The following is a 25,353-nucleotide window of genomic DNA, read 5'->3' on the forward strand; positions in this document are numbered from 1 at the left end:
CATCAAATTTCCAAAGGGCAACTATCGGACCGATAGTTGTCTTTATTGTTCACCACTAAACTTCCGCGCGTCAGCTGAGAAACAGTCAAAACCCACTAAATGTAGATCAATCAAATATTTATTCATGCTACAGCCTATCACAAATGTCAATACTTCGCAACCGTACATTGGCTGAATAGTAGGTTATACCTGTCAGAATTGAAAAGTCCCTGTTTTTCCAATCCGCCTAACTTCGCGGCCGTTAAACCATTCAATATTTTTCACAGATGAGTACTATCCATCCGGGTATTTTCCGCGGACGGGCACTATTTAAATAATAGAGTGGTTCTGTTGAGGAACTATCGGCTGATAGTTGCCCCGCGGAAATTTGATGTTCTTAAAACAAATATTTGCCCGAGAAGCGAAGTTTCGAGGGCAAATATGCTAGTTTTAATAACATCAAATTTCCAAGGGGCAACTATCAGACCGATAGTTCCGAGACATAAACACCCTATTGTTTTTATTGTTCACCACTAAATTTTCTTCCACGTCTACAGCTTGTCACAAATGTCAATAATTCGCAACCGTACATTGGCTAAATAATACGTTATACCTGTCAAAATTGAAAAGTCACTGTTTTTCCGATCTGCCTAACTTCGCGGCCGTCAAACTATTCAAAACTTTTCACGGATGAGTACTATCAATCCAGGTATATTCCGCGGACGGGCACTAACCATCGGGTATTTTCCGCGGGCGGGCACTATGGGCTGATTGTGTCTCTCCACGGATGAACACTATCGCGTCACGTGATCGATTTAAACCAATAAGAACGGGGGAAAATTTAGTGGTGAACTATAAAGGCTGATATTGTCTCTCCAAGGATGAACACTATCGTGTCACGTGATCAATTTAACCCAATAAGAATCGGAGAAAATTTAGTGGTGAACTATAATTAAGGATAAGCTAACAGCTACCTTGTGGTTGCCTTAACTTTTAAAGTCTTTTCGAGTGACAGAACTATCATTACCACTGGGCATTAGATATAGATACTCTACTAGATTTAACTGTTCTGTATAGAATCTGCTGACGGTGGTACCTGCGTTGAAAGCGAATATCTGAAAAAGAAGAGGCGAACAATAATTAATTTAACGCGAGCCACAACAAATTTTTCAACAAACATACATCATCATCTAAAGATTCCTTTTTGCCACTCCTTTCCTAGCTCCTAAATAAGACCATGCTTAACCTCCGTGCTAGGGAAAACTACCAGACTACTGAGGATGATACCCAGCCAAGCTTATGTACAAGAAATTTAAGTTTTAAACCAGCTTTCTCCAATGAAGAAGACTGTCATTAAAGCTCAGTTGTAATGAACAAGAGCTGCTTAAAATTAGCCTAGAACAATTGAGTTCATTTTCCACTCACTTGAACTTAGAAATGTGAATTCAAACTCCTTGCATCCCCTGAGATAGATTGTAAACACAGTTCCGTCTGGCTACCACGATTGCAAGTCGTCTTAACGTTCTTGCGTTCACCAATTTCTTCACCTTCCTTGAACGTGGTTTTTTGTTGTTGTTGTTGTTGTTGTTCACCTTCCTCGAGTGTAACATCAACGACACCACTGTCCTTTACAGCACCAACTAGAGTAGGCAAGTCCTCTTGTCCTGTTTGTAGCTGATTATCAATGACATCCGTCTCAACCATACCAGTCACTTCCCCCTGCAGACCACTTAGGGGAAGGAGCAAGGCCAGGAAACAGGAGAGGGACCACTGTGGATTTTGTTTCCATTCCTTGAAGTATCCGTACAAGTGCAGGACGTACTGAACTGAAAATTATAATGTACGAGAGTGATTTAGAATCTAGAAAACTACTGATTTGCTTCTTAATAGAATATTTTCAATCTTGCAACGATAGAAGAATGCCTTCCACTAAATAAATTGTACAAGCATAAACATATTATTCTTGACACTTCAAGTCATAGTTACTCAGAATAGCAACAATCGTATAACAATCTCATCTTACGAGCAACTTGTCCAATCACTAAGGTGTTGGCCCCCAGCACCAAAACCTTGAACAAAACTTCGTCCACGTACGCATCAGTGGAGCCTGGCAAGTTCTCTGCTGGGATCTTGCTCACTGCCCCAATTCCTAAGTTCACAACGGTAACTGCAAGAGACGTCGCCATCATTCTGTTCTCGGTCTTGTCTTGTATGGGTCTGTTCCACGAGAATAGCATTCCATACATCCCAGCCATGACCCATGCTAGGCCAACGTAGGACCTGCTCTCTTTCCCCACAAGTATCAGGCCAGAAGTCAGGATGACCTTACGAGACATCTCAATAAGTTCCCAAAACCACGTGCGAGGGTTGTAGTTTTCAAAAAGGAAGCGCAGTCCTGTGACAACTTCCATGCCAGATTCCTCTTCTTCGCCATTCTCTGTTTGTATAATTGTCCGTCGATACCTCCAAAGGACGAGAAACGAAGCAAGAGGAAGGACAAAGATGTAAGCAGTGGAGATGTACGCCACAATTAGCATTTTGTTATACTTTGGAACGTGACACTGAATGCTGTAATCACCTTTCAGGAAACTGTCGCATCCCGTTTCTTTTTCGTCTCGGCAAATTTCACGGCAAGTCAGTGGCATGACATTAGCTGTTTTGGTGCACGTGCTTAGGTATGTGACGTAAAGGAAGAAAAACAAATTCCTGTAGATAGCCTTCTTTGCCTCGGACAGTTTAGATGTCTTTTCGTGGTCTTCCAAAAGTGAATTCTTCAAGATGACCACTCTCCGAACAACGTAGATGGCACCAGACATGCAAATGAGAGCTGCATTTATTGCCATCGTTGCATATAAGTCTCCAAACGCATCGACAGACAAGCCAGGGTACAGGCAATCAATAGGTGCAACCTGAAGGACATTCATTTGGAGTATTTCAGAATACTTGCCAATAACTTGCAGAGAACCCGGCCATTTTATGTACGAGAATGCTTCCAGTAGGCCGTACGTGACCTGATAGAATCCAATGACAATTTTAAGTTTCGATAAAAAAATGTCCATAGGGGAACTTTCTTCATTTCTTTGCTTCTTTCTCATGCTCGTCCACACCACGACTGCGGCGATTATCAATAAAATTGCGCCAATGATCGCCAACTGTGCGATCATTAGCTTCTTCGTAGGGCACCTCTTGCAGGTTTGTAGCTGTTTATAGTATCCTGAGCTGCAGACGGCGCAGAGTGGTCCCTTGTAACCTTTCTCGCACTGAGAGTTCAACCCACCTTTGCATGACCCTTCAACTGGACACTTGAAAGGTGTTGGTAGCGGATATGGAAGTTGGACACTGGAATTATCTAATGCCGGGAGAGACAGCTGGAGATTTGTTATGAAATCTTTATAGCGATCTATGTGTGACTCGTTCTGCCAATCCCACCAATAACCAGGTTTTAGAGAGGCGTAGTCATCTTGACATTCCAGTCCGTGTCCACATTTGAAGCACTTTTCGAACATGTGAGTTCTGTAAAATCCTTCCAAACATTTGCAGGCACGATAACCAGCGAAAAAGTCAGTTTCAGTTCCTAGTGAACAAAAAAGATCCCATGAGTTTTTCATCATCTGTTTGACAATCGGACGTCATTATTTCTAATATAATTTCATAATTCCGTAAGACAAACCTTTCTTTTCGTTAGAAATACCATTTTTACATGACGATGAAGATATTCTATTACGCACGCGCAATTTACAACGCAGTCATTTGCAGCATTATTGATAACTGCACGCTTTGTTCACACTGCCGCATAGTGTCGGCAGTCTGCAATACACACAACTGCGCTGCACAACTTATCAAATCAGTCAAAACTTATTAAAGATGTTTATTCAAGTGGTTCCCGAAAATGGACGGAAACTTATCATAGAATTGCGAGTTTGACTCCAGCGGTTCTTACAGAAACCAAACAGGAAGAAAAGAAAAATTTTTATTGTAGGACACAAGAGCTTTTACCTTCAGGGCAAGATTTGCAATCTTGTTTTTGCTTCCCCGGAGCTTTATCAAAGGGAACATAGGAACCCGTTGGACATTTCTTGCAATTTATCCCAACGTGGGCGAGAGCATCTGAATAAAAACCACCTACGGGAGAAGTGAAAAAGATTATCTTTTTTAATGATCGACAACAAGAAAAACTCCATTTCAGGTCAATTGAGGTTAAAAAGACTTAGCAGCGCTTTGGGTTCGAGTTCGTATGCATAGTAGATTGCTATTTGCAATCTTTGTTCTCAGTCAAAAATATAGTTGTTTCCACTGGGAAGTGACAAGGCGTACAGGAGCAATAACGCACCAGTATCTGTTAACTCAATGTTTTCACAATCTTCATAATATGGTTGCACGGGGGTGATAATTTTACTGTATATTATAAATCGCAGTTTCGTCGTGCAATCCTTCATGGCACGTCATAATACTTTTAAATGCCAGCCTTTGGTCGTGTCAGAAACTAGATTGAGAAAACTGGCTGGTTCAACTATCAAAAAAATGGAATAGATGTGGAATTATGAGCAACACTCGCCGTTCACTCGTTTCAGCTAAGTACCGTCCAGGACAATACTTAACCATCTTAGGGCTAATACGCTAAGGAACAAGTGGTACACGGTATTTACCCGGGGTACACTGAGTGCAGCCCTGTTCTCCTTTAGTGGAAGAGTTTGAAAATGTCCCCAGTGGACAAGGAAAATGAGTATTCTGGTTCTTGGTTATAACGTGAACGCGCCCAAATCCTGACGCTTTCAAAGCAGCACCAAAAGCCCTTCCAATGGGAGTGTCGATGTTCCCGACCTCGATACCTTCTCCTTTAGAATCAATTGGATTCCTAGAATTTCAGTCAAATTTTTAGTTTGTTTATTCCACACTTTTTAAAATGAATTATAACATAACCAAAGTAAAGCGCGCGCTCTGATTGGTCAATTTAGCGTCCCTCATTTGCCCATGGGTGTACGCTGCTGACGTGAGCAAATGCAAAGACTATTTTCCGCGCGCGCTTGTTTTTTCTGGTCACGTAAGATTTGTTAAATAAAAGGGAACTCTTTAGCTACAATCTATCAATGTTATGTTATAAAACAAATGGTAAACACCACAGCGTACACTATTGAGTTATGGATGCACTTGGGAGGTTTGCTAAGCACTCAAGAAGCTAGAGTCGCTCTCGGCTATCGCCTCACGCGGCTTACGCTTGTCTCGTGTTTAGCAACCTCCCGCGTGCATCCATAACTCAATAGTGTACACTGTGGTGTTTACCATTTGTTAAATATGCGAGTGGTAGTCAAAGCTGCAGAAGAAGTTGGCGGCCTTTTGTTCTAACGTTAAAGAAAGGGAACAAAAATATTGCGCAAATGGGTATCTGACGTCCAAAAACAGAATAAAATCTTGTTTTTTCAGTTCCTACAAACTAATATGAAAATTAGTTTTTTCATATATGTTCAGTATCATGTGATTAAACTCTAAAAAAATAATTTGTATATACCTATGTGTGTTTGTGAGTGTAAAAGATATACAGGATAGTTATACAAGCGTCTCGTTTGTGTATCGACTGCGTATCTGTTAAATTTCAGTACCAGCATTTGAACTTACAGGTAAACTGAACAGAGGGTTTTTCCATTATGGCGAGATAAATAGTGCACGGTTGCAAGCGTTCTACTGTTTATCACTCTAAACACCGAGAATGAAAGAAATAGTTTTTGACAGGTCAACATTTCGTATTCACTCTCTTTTATAGAGCTCTATACTCAGCATTTTTTTTTATCTGCCCATTAGATGCTCGGTAACTTGTGCTCATTCTAGAGATACAACTTATACGATGAGAATAATTTGGTTTTAGGAACAGAGTTGATAATGTAAATTGGCCACCACCGTAAAGAGTCTCTTAGCCGACGTTTCGAGCGTCAGAGCGAATGACGGAGGGCTAACGCTCGAAACGTTAGCTTAGAAACTCTTGATAAAACCAAGTTATCTTGTTATACTCTCCCACCGACACAGCACCACAGTTTTGTTTAGAACTTTAACCCTTGTGTACTATGAAAATGTTACGATCCATATCAGGAATAATAATTTGGTGAAGCAAACAATACTATAATAATTATACTAATTACCATATCATCTTCTGATTTGGTAAAAAACGAAACATGGTAAATATATCAAAATGAAACTAAAAAGTATAAAAGGTAACGTTCTCTTTAGTATTTTAGACAGCCTTGCTCGAAAAATGGGCAAAAAAGTTCGAAAGGTGGATACATCACATTTTAGCAAATGATTGACTCAAGCCAGAGAGATACTCCAGACTCAATATCTTCAACTTCGTCCGCAGAAGGTATCTGTGTAGAATGAATAAAATATAAATTTCATCTGAGGTAAAATTTCAAGACGTTTCAATTGCATGCCACAACAACATTGGAAAATAACATTTGAAGCACTTTGCATCGTCGACGTAATATATTCCCTTCAGTATGTTCAAGAAACCGCGATATTTATTATAATGATTATTATAACATGGTTTTAATAATGTAACCACTTATTTGAAATATTTGACGCATGCGAAATAATGCATCAAAACAACCAAAACGACCTTGGACTTGGTACAAGAAAGACAATGGTAACTATGGGTACTCACATTCTTAGGGTGAAATGATCCCAAAATCCAGTTTTGAATGCTTCTTGTTCGATAGTCTTTATAGGGTTGTCTGACAACATTCTACGATGATAAAGATACTCTGAACTGAGAACTCATCTTGCAATGCATCAGGAGTAAATCACTTTATAAAAGAGCGCTCCGCACTGCTGGAGAAAGGATTACAAGATATTCTTACTCCCACATGTCAACATGTCCAGTCAACATGTCCAGTCAACTGTTCTCGCCTCTTAGAATTTTAAATAATTGGGTTATCCGATTTACTTCTAAATTATTGATTAAACTACCGTACTTACATTATCTCTGGATTTATAAAATTGTAGAAAGCGCGGTATGGTATAGTCGTCAAGTTGTTTCCGCTCAAGAATCTGTAACGAAGAGAAGACGATGTGAACCGTATTGCTGCGAGGGAAAGAATACATTTAAAAGAATTGTGCTACGCATTAAAGGTAAAGTAAACAGCATGTACAGTACGTGTCTGGGTTTTAAAACAATCAGTCCTGATGAGACTGTTTTTTCTAAGCTCAAACTTGTCAAATATGATGATATCTGTCAAGAGGAGGTAAAATGACATGTATGCAACAAGACTATGTTGTGATACATACAAGTATTGAAGGTGGGTAGATTTAGCAAAAGTCTCGTTAGAAATATAGCTTAACGAGTTGTCCTGCAAGGAACTGAGAAGTAAATGAACACAAAATTAGGTCAATTTCCATTGAAAACTGAATTCCAACTTGGCATGCTAGAAGATTACGGGCTTAAGTTATGGATAAAAAACTGTCTCGAAGCGTTGTGGAAACCTCTTAGCAAGTCACATATGCCACAAGATCTGTGTCCACGACCACCACCGGTGATGTTTCTACTTCGTCATCAAGGCAGACCAGAAATGAAAATTGTATGCAACTTTCATCATTTGACATGTTAGATGAAAGCATGTTCTTTACAGCTATGGCGTTCTTTGTATTCAGAAAAACAGTCAGAGAGTTAATAAAGGGTAAAGTATACATTCGAGCCAGGTGGACCACTTAGCCGGAGCTGATCCCAGTTTCCTAAGCATGAACAAAGCGACTAGGGGTATCATCACTCTTCCATATATGGTAGGCAAGTACGTTGCAAGGTTACCCCCCAGATTTTATCGAGCTTCCCTGACAATGTTCAGGTACCCATTTACACTCCTGGGCGGAGGGGCTAGACACTGTGAAAGTAAAGTGGTTTGCCCAAGAATAGGACACAATGACCTAGCCAGGTCTCGTACCCAGGACCCTCGCCCCGGAGTCCAGCACACTATTCATTAGGCCATCGCGTCTTCCTCTTAAGACTAAAATCGTGTGAGTAATTTTGTATTTTGTCGATAACCAATAGGATCGATGATAGGAAGACATGTAGCGTGTAAATCGCTTTAATTGCACAGTAATCCATTACGATTTGTTACTTACAAATATTCGAAGGCCCAGCCCGTGCAACACAACAGGCCTTCTGGTAAGTACTGTATCTTGTTGTAAGACAGATCTCTAGAAAACAAAAATGTCAAATTACCAAAAATACGCTCACCTGTTTGCAGTAAAAAGTTTTGCAATTTTCCTACTTCGGCATTACAGTAGCGCTGCGTGGAATATCAGATGGCAATGATGGAAAGAGAAAATGATACACATGATGACCAATCACCACCCATGTCTAATCGGCATGCAGGCTTGATGTATTGGTGGAGAAACGCTGTAAATGGCAACCACATGTCTGAGGACGCATCACACACTACAATCTGCACATTTCCACAAGGGACCTAAAGAATTTGGCAAAATGATGGACAATGTGGAATGGGGGTGGGGGGTGTAGGCTATTATGAGACTCCTTCTCTGCCAATGAAAACTGATAATTAATTTTACAAGACGAATAAAACAAACTGGTGTATCCTCCTCTAAATTCCAGCAAGATGCCTGACGGTCGCGCCCCTTTTTAATGGAAACCCTGTCCACATCCCCCCTTCCCCCAACCTGTGTCCCTGTCTAAGGTTAATACAAAGATCTCTTTACTAAACTCACAAACGCTCTAACGCTGGAAGTCTGGCAAACACATCCCAGCTTAATTTGGCGATATTATTTGACGTGAGGTACCTGCAAATATGCAAATGAACGGTCAGGCATTGGATGGTATGGCCTCACTGCAAGGAGACCACTACTAAAGAATTCAGTCTGCTAAAGTACTTACAAAGTCTCTAAACTAGACGTGCAACAAAACAAATCGCTTGGTATTTCCGAAATTTTGTTGGAAGAGACGTCTCTGTGAAGGAAAGAATAACTTGTGTTGCTTTAGGACAGAATAAAGAACAAAGCCACGCTCGGATTTGTATGTATGTCCAGAGGGTGGTAAGTTTCTGAAGAAACTGTAGTGCTGCGTCGCTGGAAGGTATTATCTGCTTAGTTGGAAATGTGAATTGGCCACCGTAGAGAGTTTCTAAAGTTGACGTTCCGCTCTGACGAAGGGCTGACGTCAGCTTTAGAAAATCGATTTACATTATTGACTCAGTTGATCAAACCAAATTATCTGGTCTTACGTCTTGCTGGGCTTTCCGTCAAGAACGCACGGGAACTAACATGAATTCAGAAGTTATTTCAGTAGTAAATAAACCCCGTCGGGCGGCTGGTATGTTGGCTGATAATGTCAGCGGCTGAGACTGTCCGAAAAGGAATATTTGGCCGAGAAGCGAGGCTTCGAGGGCAAATATGAAATTTTGAGGACAATCTCTCAGCCAAGGACATTATCAGCCGACATACCAGCAAGCCAGAACGGGGTTTATTTATTGTATAACCATCCCATTAATTTTCACATCGCAATTAAACTGCGCGTAAACACAGTAAAAAAAGCCAGTGGTGATCTGATGGCGAATGCGCGTGATTGACGCAAGCAAGCAAAAAAAAAACCAGTTTTGTTTCCTTCCATGTAAATAGGAGAACGGAAAAGTTGAAACTCTTGTGTTGACTATGTTTCTTTTTCACGGAAAAAGATGGAGGACAAATATCGAAGCGGACGGGGGTTATCGCGTGATAACTGTCCTGTAATTTGCACCACGTGACGTAAATTAACCAATAAAATCGCGCCAAAATTAATGGGTGGGTTATAATGTTGGATACTCTACCAAGAATTAACAGGAATATTTCAAGATTTGCTTATGTCGGGTGCCTTTTCCTTTTCGCCGGGATGCGCTTGAAATAGCAGAGTTACCTTAGGGTGGCTCATCATACAATAAACATACAGTCGTCTTCAAATAAAGGGTTAAGATTAAAAATTGATCAACGCACAAAAAAGTTAATCGTCCTGTACGTCTGAATAACATGGCAGGTAGGTGATGAATATCATTTGAGGCCAACAACCTGAAAAAAAATCTTTCATCAACCTTTATGGAAGTAACAAAAAAAATCGTTAATCAAGTCTTGTTTCCAACAATCATAAGAAACGATGAGGCATTCTGATATTTCCTGGAGTTTTTAACAGCTCATGTTTTTATTCTACATTTTCCTCTAGGAAAGTCTCTACAAGTGAAATGCTCTTGAGCTACGTATTCAAACATTAGAAAAAGAAAAGGATGAAACCAAAATACTTAGGTCTTCCTCATTTACCCTTTGCTCTTCAGACTTACAGATGTGTTAAAGAACGAAGACTGGAAAAGACATTGACGGAGAGGCTTTGAATACTGTTGTTATTCAGGCTTCTGTAAATTCAAGATAAAACGAAATAGTAATGCTGTGGGTGATCCATTGTAGACAAGCATCATTCGGGTCGGTTAATTTTCAACTCCGAATATTGCATTTCTAGTGTTCTGATTGGCTTACTCAACCCTGGTTATCAGCTCATATTCATAGTCAACTTACGTGTATGGAAACGCGCTGCGCGAACTATTTCAGGGCTTAAAAAAAGGCTCAGAATATCGAAACGTTCAGGATTCAATGAAATTTGATAAAGCAATTATTCCATACAAGATTCGTTATAGCGAACTCGGTGCGATCCCAGCGGTGTCCCGTGGGGCGAACTGGGCGAGATTTTCGGTAAAATGCGATGTAATGCGCAAATTACAGCAACGCATCAATAAATTAGAAAGAAAAAAGAAGAGTGTTCAAAGAAATTCTAAGAAGAAATTTTCACTTACAGCCAGTCAAGATATTCCAAGCCATGAAAGGCATCTTCTGGTAGAAACATGATGGCGTTTGCGTGCAGGGATCTGTGAAAAATTGAAGGCAATTCCAACACTTAATTCCATCGATGTCCAACATATTTTTGATGAAAACTAAAACTTTTGTCTCGTCTCTTTTTTTTGTGAATTTTGGCGCTTACAGTTCCTCCAAATCCAATGGCAAGATCAACGCTTCGTCAGCTTGAAAGGCAAAGCCATTTATTGATAGATCCCTGTACAGGACGAAATATCAAAATTTCTAAATCTCTGTACGATACTTATACCACCAGCGGCAGATCTTCTTGTATCAAAGTGCATTTCTATCGAGCGCTTTCCTAGCAGAACTAATAAGGAAACAGAAACCAGAACAACCAATGAAAACAAAGGAAACTTTCCCGAGCAGCTGATGTTAACATAAAGCAAATATTTCAAACTACCTCAGGCGCGGGAAAACTCGGGTTAGTTTTTCTCCAGTTATAAACCTGAGTGATTGACAAAATGGCAAGGGTTTCCATGCACCAATCAGGAAGCAAATAAGGGCAAAACCATGAAAGTCCTAAATTATTTTGATCCCTAAATGCAGACATACAACCAGTTAAAGGAGCACTCTGATGAAACCGCCCTATAATTTGAAAACCCGAAAAATTCAGTTATTTCATTATAATATGAATTTTTACCGATTAATAAAGCCTTTTCAATAATGATTTAGTTGAAAGTCAATTCTAGGGCGACAAATTACGATTTGAAAACCGTTCCGCCATTAAATTTTCGTAATCACTTGCCAGACTCAAGAAGACTGGCGCGAGTTTGGGGATTACTCATTTGACGTGCCGTGCTCATGGTTAATTTTCAAAAACAGTATCTTGATCGTTTATATTGCTTTTTAGAACATTAAGACTAAGACCATTTCACTAAATTTTTACTAGGTTTCCGTATAAATATAAAAGTGTGTTGAGTAACACGTCACAGTGGGAGGAACCGTGACGTAGATTTAACAAATGGTAAATACCACAGCGTACACTATTGAGTTATGGATGCACACGGGAGGTTGCTGAGCACGAAAGAAGCGTAAGCGTCGCTCGAGGCTGTAGTTGAGAGTGACTCTAGCTTCTTGAGTGCTTAGCAAACCTCGCAAGTGCATCCATAACTCAATAGTGTACGCTGTGGTGTTTACCATTTGTTTTATAACATAACATTGTTAGATTGTAGCTAAAGAGTTCCCTTTTATTTAACAAACTTACGTGACCAGGAAAAACAATCGCGCGCGGAAAAATAGTTTTGCATTTGCTCACGTCAGCAGCGTATACCCATGGGCAAATGGGGGACGCTAAATTGACCAATCAGAGCGCGCGCTTTACTTTGGTTATGTTATAATTCACTAATTTTCACGAGGTTTCCGTATAAATATAAAAGTGTGTTGAGTAACTACGTCACAATGGGAGTGACCGCTGACCGAAGATAAGTTGGCGGTGATTACGAAAATTAATGGCGGAACGGTTTTCAAATCGTAATTTCTCGCCCTAGAATTGACTTTCAACTAAAATTATTATTGAAAAGGCTTTATTAATCGCTAAAAATTCATATTATAATGAAATAACTGAATTTTTCGGGTTTTCAAATTATAGGGCGGTTTCATTAGAGTGCTCCTTTAAGTTAAGGTAATTCATGTCCAGATCACTCCAGGTACGACTCTCATAGGATTATGGTTTCCAATTTTCCAATTATAATTAATACTGTATTAGAGCCTTTTGTAGAATCGCTATAATTCGGTGACCGCTTGCCATTCTAGGTTATGTAAAGGTCCTCTAGAACTTGACTTTTTGGCAAGAAGAAAGTTGTGAGCATTTGCTCTCACTTACAGAAAGTCCAGTTTGTCTAGTGTGGTGAAAACATCGGCAGGTAGAGATGAAATAGCGTTGGAGATCAAGATCCTGCAAGAGAAATTTTTACAAGTAAGATCATATATTGGGCACAATCCTAGTTTGCAGGTACAAGTGTAAAATCTGAAAAATCATTTTTAGTTTGTTCAAAACTCACAGATATTTCAAACTTGTAAGAGGAGAAAACATATCCGCAGATATGTTCTGAATTTTATTAAACCCCACGTTACTGAACAAAAAGGAAAAAAAAGAATAACAATGGTCCGGATTTTTAAGAATTGTTTATCAAACGACAGAAACTTTCAATATATATACTATCACGATGGAAAGAAAAAATAACAACACTTTTAACTTACAGCTCAAGCAGGTTTTTAAGTGGAGATAATAATTCTCTTGATAGATCCCGAATGGCGTTTGAAGACAAATCCCTGCGTGATCAAAACTCACTCACAGTGAATTGAAAACGATGAAATTCCAAGCGCGTGTTGTGAATAAATTGTTTAAAAACCTACTACGGTAATCTTTCCTTAGAGCACAAAATAAATATTTGTTCAAACTCACAGTACTTGTAGTTTCTCCTGCGAAGAAAACACATTTTGCGGAAGAGAAGCAATTTTATTTGCTTTCAAGTTTCTGGAGAGAGAAATTGAAGGCGATTAGTCAAATAATCAAGCCATTAAATTTTGTTTTACAACAAGTCAAACAAAGGAATTTTATTGCAAGAATCAAATAAACGAATCAACATTCCGCTCACAGAGTCCTCAGTTTCGTCAAGTTAGCAAACACTCGATCAGAGAGATTTCCAAAACCATTCATTGACAAATCTCTGTAAGTTTAAAATTCAGCACGGATAATGAATGAGAATTTCTCCTTAATTGACGTACCTTTATATAATAAGCACTTCAGTTCACTTACAGCTTTTCTAGGCGAATCATTTGGGAGAAAAGTTTTTCTGGAAAAATTTCAATGTAGTTTGAGGATAGATACCTGTAAAACGATTCAAATAAGATAACATCCAACATTGCGCCATTTTGTCACTTAACTTTAGATCAATTTCACCGCCTACACCATCATCGTTATCGTCATCGTTTTCCTCATTGCCAGTTTCACTGTCAATATCATTTTCATTGCCATTATATTTATTATTTTTAATATCATAACTATTATTCTCATTTTCTTTCTTATCATTTTTTAAATCATTGTCATTATTATTATCTTAATTATTATCATTATCATCATCATCATAATCATCATAATAATCAACGTCATCGGCATCGTCATGGTCGTCTTTGTTTTTTTCGCCATCGTCGTCATCGTCATCGTCGTACTCATTGTCGTCGTCGTCATCGTTATCGTCATCGTCATCGTCGTTGTCGTCGTTGCGTCGTCATCGTCATCATTATCTTTATCGTTATCATCGTGTTCTTTAGTAAAGCGCCGAGCAACACATGGAGCTTGACAGATACCTTCCAATAAATTAAATTCTGAGGGAACATCACAAGTTTAAAGTAAAAAATTTAAAAAAAATTAAGTCAAAAAGCTATTACGAACACAGTACTCATTTTGTAACGTACTACAATTGATTGAAGGCTTACAGGAATCGCATTGACTTTAGATGAGAAAACGTTCCATCCGAAACATTGGCTAAGTTGCTAGAAGACACATCCCTGCGTGTTAAATAAAGAGAAGTTTTTCTTCAGCTCATTCAGTATTGAAAGGAAAAAAATACATGGAATCATAGAGAAGAGTAAAGTTGGAAAGGCTAAAAACTACTCGCTCAAATGAAAATTTCCCTGTGTTAACAGGGATCACTGATGTTTTTATGGTGCAATTACAAATTTCTCGGTCTTACATGAATTCAGTTGTTCCAGGAGCACACTGAATTACGTCCAATGACGACGATAGGTTCTTGCAGAGAAGAGTATTTCCGAAAAAGAGCCTCCACTCATAATTACACTTAGGTTTGCAATCTGATGAATAAGTAAAAAAAATCCGACTGAAATTAATAGTGGAATGTATGTAAAATGTAGGAATTTAGATTATCCGAAAATTGATTCAACACCCAACTCGTTGACGTGGAGCACGTTGTTGAGCGTTGAAGAACTGAAAACATCAGCCAATCAGCGCTTGATAAAGTATCACAAGGAGCCAAAAAAACAGCAGAGCAAATTTTCCACAAGCGCGGGACACGCGGGTGACCATGTCGTGATTGGCTTATAACTTTGCATCTGATTGGTTGAGAGGCAAGAGAGATGTTTCTACACCAATCACAGAGCGTGGTATGACTAACTAAACCAATGTAATCTGATTGACGGCACCGATTTGAGTTATGATAATATGAGATATCGACTTTTTCTTTTGCCAAAAACACCAGATTAAGTTGCTCTGAGTATTTTTTCTGCCGTCATACAAATCTTTAAGGTATGCTTTACTATACACCTCATAATAAATTATGTTTCGTTTATTTAACCTGAGGAAACCTATTTATAACCATTCATGAATAAGTCAAATAGAGCTGTTTCAGTCGAATGTTGAAAAAACCAAACCAAAGTTATTACAGCGGCCAATTGAAGCAAATATTACATCATCGTTGGCTAATGAGGAAGCAATTTGGATATATCAACAAAGTTGAAATGGTAAATTGGCCACCGTAACGATTACAAAAGCTGACGTTTCGAGAGTTAGCCCTTCGTCGTAGCGTCTAACGCTCGAAACGTCAGCTTTTGTAATCGTTACGGTGGCCAATTTACCATTTCAACTTTGTTGATATATCCAAATTATTTGGTTACTCCCACCGACGCAGCCCCAAACAGTTTCTTTCGTCGAAACTATCAGCCTTTATTAATGAGGAAGCAAACTGCTTAAAGCGCGGGAAAACGCGTTTGGCAAAGTTGCGACTGTTTTGAGTTTTGCATCCAATTGGTAAAGAGGGTGGCGGGAGTTTTCTGCACCAATCACAGAGTGAAGTAAAATAAAATCAAAGCAATCCCGGCTTATCTTTAACAATGTATTGAAAGTTGCTCTATAATTTTTTCGTACTTGTTTTGAGATTTAACAGAGGCTTACCATTAAAAATCACTGTAAAGTTTTTAACATCCAAACCATGCTTGCTTGAGGCGATACAGGAGTAATTCCCTTGTAGTTGTAACGCTATTGTAGCAGTTCTTGTTGTATTTGTAAGTAGCACGGAGTTCATTTTAATGGCTGTGTATACAGGAGTGGTTCCAATGACAGGGCAAGACCACCTGTATCCTGGTAGTGTTCGTATGACAGAAACTTGTAACATAACTTTTGGCAAGACTGACGAGAAAATGAGTTTAAACATTAGAGCTGATAGCAAAAAATACGGCACTGGTTGGGACATGGAAACGGAAATGGAAGTCAGTGAGTCCTCACCTAAGAAATAACGATTGGATAATAATAATAATAATAATAATAATAATAATAATAATAACCTTTGTGTCGTTTTCATCGTCTGATTTATTTAATACCATAAGCTGAATTCTCCACGCATTTTGGTTTTTACCTATGATCTATTCGAGGACAGACGTATAGATGACGTCACTATTAACGACATTCTGCTTTGTTATCATATAAAACAAGTAAATTCCGTGTTATTATTTATCCATTCATTTGCCTCTTACACACACACGCATAAATTACAATTGTTTACAACAATCAAAAATAATAACTATAATAATATCATATCCATATAAATTTACTATCTATGATCATTTATAAAAAGTGTGGCGAGGAAGCCCAGCAGAAGCTATGAGCTTATAAAACCTTGGTTCCTCACACGATGTAGAAGGTAGATTTCCTAATTACGGGCGGGCGAGATTAATTCAGTTTTCTGTCAATGAGGAATTTTTTAAGCGCAGTCTTAAAGGTAGAGAATCTGTAGGATAAAGTGAAGTCACGAGGTAAGGAATTCCAAACCTTTGGACCTTGGTGCATGATCGTAAACTGCTTGATAACAGTTCTGTCGTAGGTCTGTAATTTTATAGATCAAAGAAGACGTCGAAAGTAGCGTAAACATCAGTACACCACTCAGCTACGCCTTGTGTGCCACTTTTTTTTCTTACCACATTTTGATGTCATCTGTGATCTGCTACTGAGCACACGCACATGCGCAGCAACATGGAATCTCTGAGTTAATTCTACTTTGTCCAACATCAAATTGGTTGTACCACATCAAGGCTAACTTTCATTCCAAAGTCTCAGACAACAGACTTAAGTAAGATCATTGAAAATGAATATGCTCTTCCACTCCTATTACTCCTTCTCAAAAAGAAAAAATTAAAACCTGACCATAATGTCTATCATACATACCTATCGGGACAAAATTGAAAGACAGCAAAAATCTCCACTGTAAACTGTAATCTGAGTGGAATGTTATCACGACGTATTTTCCATCCAAAACAATCTGGTAACCGGTGCGGTAACCACAGTAAATACCAATAGTCTTGTTTTTCTCATCGGAGATCACTACGTAGTCATTTCTGTGATCATCAAAATAATAAAAACTCCTTGTTTCTATGGTACTGTATCTAGTCTTTTATGACGCGTGGCCAGAGAGCACAAGTTGGGAAGCATAGGGTAGTGGGAAGGTGCACTACACCTCACGATTGCATGCCTTACTCTGACGCGATTTAAGAAAGAGAACTGGGGTCAAGTCAGGGAGGGCGCTGACAAATTATCAGAACTGGCTTGCATGGCAGTCTAGTTAATTCATGAAGCAAATTTCGTAGTTTATAAAATTTTTCCAGCCCAGTAAGTTCATTTTCGTAATATGATGTTCGTGAAACAATTTCACCGAGGACATTGGCTGAAAGTACATTAATTATTAATTAATTATTAATTAATTATTAATTATTAATTATTAATTATTAATTATTATTAGTAATTTCACCGAGGACATTGGCTGAAAGTACATTAATTAATTCCAAACAACGTAGAAAATTTACATCAAGGGCAAGGTTGCAATGGACCACAGAAGGTTGAAGTTTAATGTTTATCACTGTGAAGTGATCATTTTATTTTATCGGGATAAAGACACCAACAGTAAATTGGACTTGTCTTAGGAGCACGGTTAGTTGTTGTAGTCTTTGAAAAAGAAATATCTTGCCTTCCAAACTTGATTACCTTATACTCAATATAGTGATAAATGCAGGAGGAAGCTTTATCTTCGCGTCAAAACAGTTACTGAAGATCTACTAATATTACTTACACACAAAGATAAGTATCCTCAATTTCAAAATCAAAGAAAGAAATGATCAGCTCTGTCTGTTTAGGAATGGGAACTACGTAAACACAGTGTGCATTGCTTGGATAGTCGTTCGGATAGCCTGGACTTTTCAAAGAGTTATTTGCCACTGCGCCACACTCTATCGGAGAAAGGAGAAAAATATACTAATGAACCGCCTTTTAATATTTGATCAAATCTTTCTCATTCTACAGCGATCAATTCAAAATGCTCCGTTGCCTCTGTGCCCATGCGCGAAATATTTGATCAATCTTTCTCATACTACAGCGATCATTTCTCTTCATGGTAACCTCATCAAAAGAGATTTGGGACGGGGGAAGGGGATTGTAAGGGGAGGGGAGGGTAAGGAGACGTTAACCTTAACACCTTTTCTCCCGCCATGCACTGGTGCTATGGATTCACAATCAAAATCAAATCATTCAGTTGAATCTTTGGTAAGAACAGAATTTTCTTGGGACCACCATGATATAAAGAGGAAAGGATCTGGATTAAACCTGATAAAAGAGAAAAGTTGAAAATACCTTTTTCTTTTATACTCGAAGGCATTGTGTTGTTGCCTGCATAAGAAAAAATCACAAATTCAGTTATAATAACATGAGAAATATCTTCCTTATTTCAATTAATGCTGATTAAACACAGAAGCTCCCCTTTCAATTTAAGCCCCTTCACCTGCGCATGCGCAGCTTATGGAAAAACTGTAGGACCCAAACTCACAATATTACGACTCTTTACTAGATTTCCTCCTTCAATCAAGGATGAAAAAACCTTGAAAAATACTGCATTCGGTCCAGACGAGTTTCACTTTTTTTTTTGAAACTTTTAATGGCATAAAAAAGTGTGAAAGAAAAAAAAAGCCTCGTTTCGGCACACTAAATGCTGCTACATTCCCAGAGAGCCTTATGCTGTAATGACATGATGACGACGTCAAGAGGAACTAGTAAGCGCATACACTCTTAAAACATGGAGCGGTTGCAAGCTAAGCCTTACCAAGTGGAACAGCAGTGAAGTAAATCTCAAATCCTCTCTCCTGACCATATGCGTCTGATATGAACGTCATAAATACAAAGTCACCAGTTACGAGGATTTCTTTTCCAGTCCATTCCCCACAGTATTTACCAAACTTCTGGCCCTTTACATTTGTTACCAAAAGAGAGTCGGCCCACCTTAACAAAAATAGATTAGTTTTGCATCAATTTCAATTGCCCCATAATTAAAATTTTTTAATTTTCACATTTCCCAGGTTCTTATTACATTTACTAAGGAAACTCTTCCAAAATGCAGCTGAGGGTAAAAAGGAAACGAAAATGATGAACACTTCGATATTTGACTTCCTTTAAAAAGGTAAATCTCAGATTTCTTAGTTTGTTCTTTAAGCGGTACACCTACTCCTGCCTTAAAATCTCTTATGCACTGCTGGTACACTGCCTGGTTTAGAAGTCACCTGCCTTTTTGGACGTTTCCGCCAGATGTGGCGGTCACCACCTGAATTCGATGTCACCACCTGATTCGTATGGGCGTGGTGGTCGCTTTCAGCGGTATATACAAGCAAAAGGAGCAATTTACGTTTCTGATGAGAAGATAAAGTATGCGCCCGAGTCCAGTGACCCATAGCTTATTCAGTTTTCTGTAGCTACACTGGCTTGCTGGGATGCGAATTCATCGCAGGTTACAAAAAATTGTGCCTATTTTGAGCGACTTCCGACACTTTTTGGAGCTAGGAGCTTTAAAGGAAACCTCCAACAACACCGTTATTTCAAACCTGTTTTCTTTTTTACTTACTCGCATGACGAGTCAATGAACTCCACTAAGAAATAATGGAAAGTGACCAACATCGCCTTTCCTTTTGGGATTGGGACGGAATAGTTGCATTCCAATTCTATGGGATAATCATTGGGATATCCAGGACTCATCAGTGTGTTATTCACCACTGAGCCACACTCTGGAATAGTAAAACAAGCAGCAACTTTCAATGCTATCTTCAAAGAAGCTCATGTTATCTATTAAGTTATCCTCCGACGAAGGGCTAACGCTCGAAACGTCAGCTTTTGTAATCGTTACGTTGGCCAATTTACCATTTCAACTTTGTTAATATATCCAAATTATTTCGTTACTCCCACCGACGCAGCTCCTAACAGTTTCTTCCGAAACCAGCAGCCTTTGTTAAGTTATCCGTTCATTTTAAAGCATATACACAGCCACCTAAGCGATACGTTTCACTCATATCCGAGCCGTCACATGTAAGGGAACAAGGAGAGCTTGAGGGGGCTCCGGTTCCTCCTCCCCCCCCCCCATATCCGTTCATTTTAAAGCATATACACAGCCACCTAAGCGATACGTTTCACTCATATCCGAGCCGTCACATGTAAGAGAACAAGGAGAGCTTGAGGGGGCTCCGGTTCCTCCTCCCCCCCCCCCATATCCGTTCATTTTAAAGCATATACACAGCCACCTAAGCGATACGTTTCACTCATATCCGAGCCGTCACATGTCAGGGAACAAGGAGAGCTTGAGGGGGCTCCGGTTCCTCCTGCCCCTCCCCCCCCCCCCATATACGTTTGGCTTGGTTTACTGTATATTTAGATTCTACTTCCCCCCTTCCCCCACTACGTTTCAAAATGCTTCTTTGCCTCTGTGCCCATGCGCGAAATAAGAAGATTGAAAAGAGGATTCTAAATTAAATCAAACATACCGTCAGAGAATCCAGGTAAAGTTAGATTACCTACCAAGGAAAAAGGATCAATTAAGCATAGAAGCTAGCCTGAGTGGGTAAACAAAAGGTAAGTTTTCACATTTTTGGTAATCGAAATAAATTAAAAGTATATGGGGCAAACTACATCATAACACAGCAGGCACTCCCCTTGTCTAATTCCTTTTGAGCCATCTGGTCTATGTTGGCTACTCCGTGTGAAGTGGCTGAATTTTACCGCAAAGGTTCCATCCAGTCCAAGCGCAGTTTCCTGTTTCCAAATTTTCCGACTCAGTCAACTCAATACGTTTCTTTCACGCTCTTGAATTTTGCGCACACATCCATACCACGCATTGCTCGCGCTCATTATGAACCTCTTCTCATGGGTCAGTAATTCGATTGGCAGTCAAAAGTAAACCTCGGCACAGACTCTTGTAAAGGTTTTAAGGATCTTTATACTGAGACCTTTTGATTATGACACAAATCAACGAGCTGGAAACACACCTGACCATAGAGCAATGATTACTGTGTCACGTGTGCTTATCTATTAAACAAGTTAGTTGTGACACACTTCAAAGTCAATTGACGCATGTGTATGGCTACCTTTTCCTATGTCCTTACCAATTGGGCCAGTCCAAAAGTTCATTAGAAATCCCCGTTCTTGAAACATTGAATCCGATTGGAAGGTTATCAGAGCATATTCTCCCAGTGACGTCACCGTTTTCCCAGTCCACTCGCCACAGTACGTACCAAGAGTTTGCCCAGTGCTGGCCTTTATTTGCACGTAGTCAGCTTGTCTGGAAAAAGTAAACAAAGGAAATATGTTTACTTGAAGGATGGCTATGATTAGAATCAGACCTTGTGGAAGGGACTGGTTTTGAAAGCTGGCGAACTTCAGAGACAAATGTTACTGTTATAGTCTCCGCTCTGCCGAGGGACTTGAGCCGCGACTCTAATAGATTTCACTGCAGAAGAACGCGCAGTCTTCTTACGTGGCAAACTTGGTTTCACAGCCCACTTCTCCCCCTTCCCATCAGCATTCCACACCTTGCTAGTGTGTGGAAACGCTTGGCGTGCGAGTAATTTAGATATTTATGGATGACTGTAAGAAGAGTTCATTTTGTAATCTATAGAGCAAAATTAAATGGCGTATTGATTTAGCACAAGTATTAGAGTAATTTAGGATGGTTACCCTTCACCGCGCTCTGTCATGGGCTCAAAAAATCTCACCATCCTTCAACCAATCAGATGTAAAACCTAAACCACTGACGGCTGTGTCATCCACATTTTTCCGCGACCGTTTTACTAATGGGCTGTGGTCGTAAGCTAAGCTTTGTTTTCTCGACCCCAATCAAAAAGTGCCTCAGAAGTTGATAATTTTACTCACGTGCAAGATAACCCGTCAACTTTCTCTAGGTGGAAGTATTCAAAAGTGATAATCAGTGCAGAGTTCTTTGGAATTGGAACAGAGTACACGCAGTACATATCGCTGGGGTAGTCACTCGGATAACCAGGACTTTTCAGTGTACTGTTTACAATTGTCTCACATCCTGCAATTGGAATAGAGAATAAAGTCATCTTGGCACATAAAACGATTGTATTTAAGTCGAAAAAAAACATAGAATAAGAGTTTCCATAGGTAGATAAACACCACAGTAGCAAGAAAAACACAAAAATAACATAGATCATGTAAGGACGGCCAACACCAAAACAGATTGCGGATGGCAAATTTAAAACTTCAGGATAACAATGGGATACTCTGTCACAAGGCTTTTCACAATTCGTTGACAGCTGTGGGTCACCTGTCACCCTAGGAGCGATTAAAAAGGAAATTTATCTTTACAATATCAGTACATTTAACTGCAAAAGGTGAAAAAGAAGAAAATTTAACACAAAGGATTTTTTGATTTAACAACAAAATCTAAGGGCTAAGGCTTTAAGGGGTGAATGACACAGAGAGGAAAACTGCTGTGTAGATGTTTGGTGAGAAAGAGTGAAGTTGGCTATACCGCGAATTAGGGAGTTACAACTAATCTTTGATTTAAAGTTGGAAAGAACAGCAAGGAAAAATGACTGATCATGGATGTAGGAGAGCGACCACGGTTGTACATAAAAAAATAATTAAAAAATCTAGGCATAGTTTTCTAACATGCACAACGTCATTACTCCAAATAGTAAATATATATATATCTTATTAGACGTTTTGTTGTGTAGTATCGCTGAGTATTTTTACGAGTTGTACCGTATTTTGACGAGCCCTACGGGCTCGTCAAAATACAAATAACGGGTAAAAATACTCAGCGATACTACACAACAAACCGTCTAATAAGTTATTTTTTATCAAACACGCCAAACTGTTATTTCAGTGCGGGCGAATTTCGCAAATATTTATTTACGGGGAGTGCGTGACAGAAGTATGCGAAGCGGAACAGAATTGGCGCGTTGTTGTGTTGCTGTTTCTATTTTCTTCATTAAATTTTCTGGTCGTCAAGCTGTTTTTCTTCGTTCGATTCATCTAATGAACTAGGATCTGTATTTGCCAGCCATTCTGACTCTTCTTCGTCGGAAATATGATTCAAATTGTTCGCCATTTTTTTTTTTTTTTCGTAACTACAATCCATTCTTCGCTTGCGCGATGCGAGAAAACCTGTTTAACCGGTACTACAATAGACGAGTACAAATACCGCGTGATATTTGTACTCGTCCATAGCGTTATTTGTACTCGTCTAGGTGTAGTTGGATAATAACACGAAATACTGATGCAGCGATCTTTTTCATCAAAAATTGTACAATAAAACTACTTTTCAAAATACAGTTTTGTGAGAAAAAAGCCTTGAAAAATGTATGCCATATTTCTCAACATTGTTGAAGGAAAAGACCTGCAGATGGGCTTTCAACGCGTTTTATTAGCATACTTACGAAGGGACGACGAGGCCATACTTTACCTCTATTTAAGAATAAAAGATTCGAATAATTATGTTCGATTCTTCTTTTAGGGCGATAACCTCACACATTTCATGTATCTCATATATTACTGTTTCTTTTATGGTCTTTTCTATTCTTTTAAATCTTATTCATTGCTTCTTTCATTCATTCTTACATACCTGGAGAGTTGAAAGCGTTTGTTTGTTCCATCCACTCAAACAAGACAAAAACCAAAAGTACCTTCATGGAGAAAGAGACATCCATTCTCAGCTTGTATCAAAAGAATACAAACTCTACCGAGGAAGCACGAATTGCTGTAGTTTAGAAAAAGAATATTAGTATTTTTGTGTTGACTTGATAGGTTTTTCCGAAACATTGAGATGTTTGCAACAGCCGGGCGAGTTTGTTTGGTAAAAAAGGGTTTAGCCCCCATTCTTTGGAAGGAAGCAAGGCACTCTCTTCGAATAGAATTGAATATCGGAATGGAAAAGAGCAGTTCTAAATCATTTTCGTTTACCTGAATCAGCGTGCCTCAGATTCTGCGAGTTCACTGTCAAGTGTTACACCAATCTGCAGATGGGACAAGCCCACCACTAACCTCAGTTGCCTTCACAAAGACTTGCTGTAAAGTGTGCAGTGGCCATGCAGTTTTGGTTTAAATCAATTTGAACTATTTGCACCCTGTGTGGTAGATGTTCCATTTTTTGACAAAGACACAACAGATGGTCAGAATGGTGAAACTTTGTATTTTTAGGTTTACAGTCAGTAAATGCTTCTTCACGCTTTCAAATAACGCGAAAAATTTTTCGCGTCAAATATCGCTTGCTTCATTCTGTGCCGAGCGAGCGTAAAAGTTGCAAAAAAAGGACCGAAGCAAGGCTTCATTCTTTATTTAAGTGAAATGATGAGATCGGTAAATGACTTTCTGCCCCCAACTGACAAAATCGAGTCGCAATCTTTAGACTAATTCGAATAAACAAAAGTGTTCGTTTTGTAGCAACCACACGAAAAGTTTCCTTGTGAAAAGCGAAGTTTCTATCCTTTTTCATCAAGAAATAAACGACATGAAACTGGTTTTGGTATTTCTACGGCTATCTTAAAGGAGGAAAATGAATAGCTCTAAATTTATGATCACTGACGTAGAATATCAGGACTGGCTCAAAAATAGTACCTTAATAAACAATTTTCTGTTCGGCCCCTATGCGTTTAGCGACACTAATGATGGCTAACAGCGTAACTTATATTTTCAAAAGTCTATTTGACCTTCCAATCAGTAATTTTTGAGGATCACAGGTTTAAAGAGTTACTCCCACTTTCGCGATATAAACAGCTTTCTTTTTTAAATGTTCAATGGCCCGCACAATTTTAGCTCTGCAGGACCAAATAGAATGGACCTCTTCGACGATCAGTGTCACGAAAAATCACCAATTCATTGTAACTGTACACAAACATGATTCGTGCGTATTTCAGTTGATATCGTTGGATCGCAGAAATGTATGTCAGTAGCCCTTTCCCCCGTTCCATACATCTGGCTTAAAAATCGTGTACTGGGGTGTCATATGTTAACGAGTTTGCGACGAATTCTCGAGAAACTTATCAGTAGCTAAATATGAAATGCATAACTAGCTGTGAAACAAGGCTAATTTAAATGGCAATGTTGTCAAATAGAATATTATCCTTAATCATCAGCAACCGGGATTGTTACTCTCAAAATCACTTCACATCCACTACCTAATAAAAGGTGAGCCCCCACCCCCTCCCCTCTTCCATGCCCCTACCCTCCCT

General features: G+C 39.1%; 2 protein-coding genes across 10 annotated transcripts; both read right to left on the minus strand.

Annotated features, from left to right (window-relative positions):
* Positions 1-102: 102 nt before the first annotated feature.
* LOC111345822 (uncharacterized) lies at positions 103-12,795 on the minus strand. Of its 6 annotated transcripts, XM_022953105.2 has the most exons (18): positions 12,671-12,795; positions 10,973-11,044; positions 10,788-10,859; positions 10,281-10,352; positions 9,943-10,014; positions 8,852-8,923; positions 8,686-8,757; positions 8,083-8,157; positions 7,252-7,323; positions 6,943-7,014; positions 6,629-6,709; positions 6,258-6,332; positions 5,593-5,670; positions 4,626-4,834; positions 3,976-4,101; positions 2,003-3,553; positions 1,405-1,805; positions 103-1,094 (listed from the first exon to the last, which is right to left on the minus strand). In XM_022953105.2, the coding sequence occupies exons 3-17, from the start codon at positions 10,835-10,837 to the stop codon at positions 1,411-1,413; spliced, it is 3,072 nt and encodes a 1,023-aa protein (XP_022808840.2). In that variant the 5' UTR covers positions 10,838-10,859; positions 10,973-11,044; positions 12,671-12,795; the 3' UTR covers positions 103-1,094; positions 1,405-1,410. The 6 variants fall into 6 exon arrangements, with proteins under 6 accessions (XP_022808840.2, XP_088601427.1, XP_088601428.1 ...); XM_088745301.1 differs by lacking the exons at positions 10,281-10,352; positions 10,788-10,859; positions 10,973-11,044; positions 12,671-12,795 and adding an exon at positions 10,261-10,277; XM_088745302.1 differs by lacking the exons at positions 8,852-8,923; positions 10,788-10,859; positions 10,973-11,044; positions 12,671-12,795 and having other exon boundaries at positions 10,261-10,311.
* On the minus strand, positions 12,682-25,264 carry LOC148716125 (tolloid-like protein 1). 4 transcript variants are annotated; one of them, XM_088745308.1, is made up of 17 exons: positions 23,748-25,264; positions 22,031-22,193; positions 21,265-21,440; positions 20,647-20,676; positions 19,737-19,896; positions 18,945-19,120; positions 18,479-18,514; positions 17,922-18,078; positions 17,024-17,193; positions 15,758-15,991; positions 14,544-14,661; positions 14,287-14,358; positions 13,607-13,678; positions 13,446-13,517; positions 13,253-13,324; positions 13,048-13,119; positions 12,845-12,920 (listed from the first exon to the last, which is right to left on the minus strand). In XM_088745308.1, the coding sequence occupies exons 1-17, from the start codon at positions 23,830-23,832 to the stop codon at positions 12,845-12,847; spliced, it is 1,941 nt and encodes a 646-aa protein (XP_088601434.1). In that variant the 5' UTR covers positions 23,833-25,264. The 4 variants fall into 4 exon arrangements, 2 of the variants coding, with proteins under 2 accessions (XP_088601434.1, XP_088601436.1); XR_015995442.1 differs by lacking the exons at positions 12,845-12,920; positions 13,048-13,119; positions 13,446-13,517 and adding an exon at positions 12,682-12,742 and having other exon boundaries at positions 13,576-13,678; XR_015995441.1 differs by lacking the exons at positions 12,845-12,920; positions 13,446-13,517 and having other exon boundaries at positions 13,059-13,119; positions 13,576-13,678.
* Between the last annotated feature and the right edge of the window lie 89 nt (positions 25,265-25,353).

The sequence above is a fragment of the Stylophora pistillata genome, chromosome 14 (assembly GCF_964205215.1).
Source record: "Stylophora pistillata chromosome 14, jaStyPist1.2, whole genome shotgun sequence".
NCBI lineage: Eukaryota > Metazoa > Cnidaria > Anthozoa > Scleractinia > Pocilloporidae > Stylophora > Stylophora pistillata.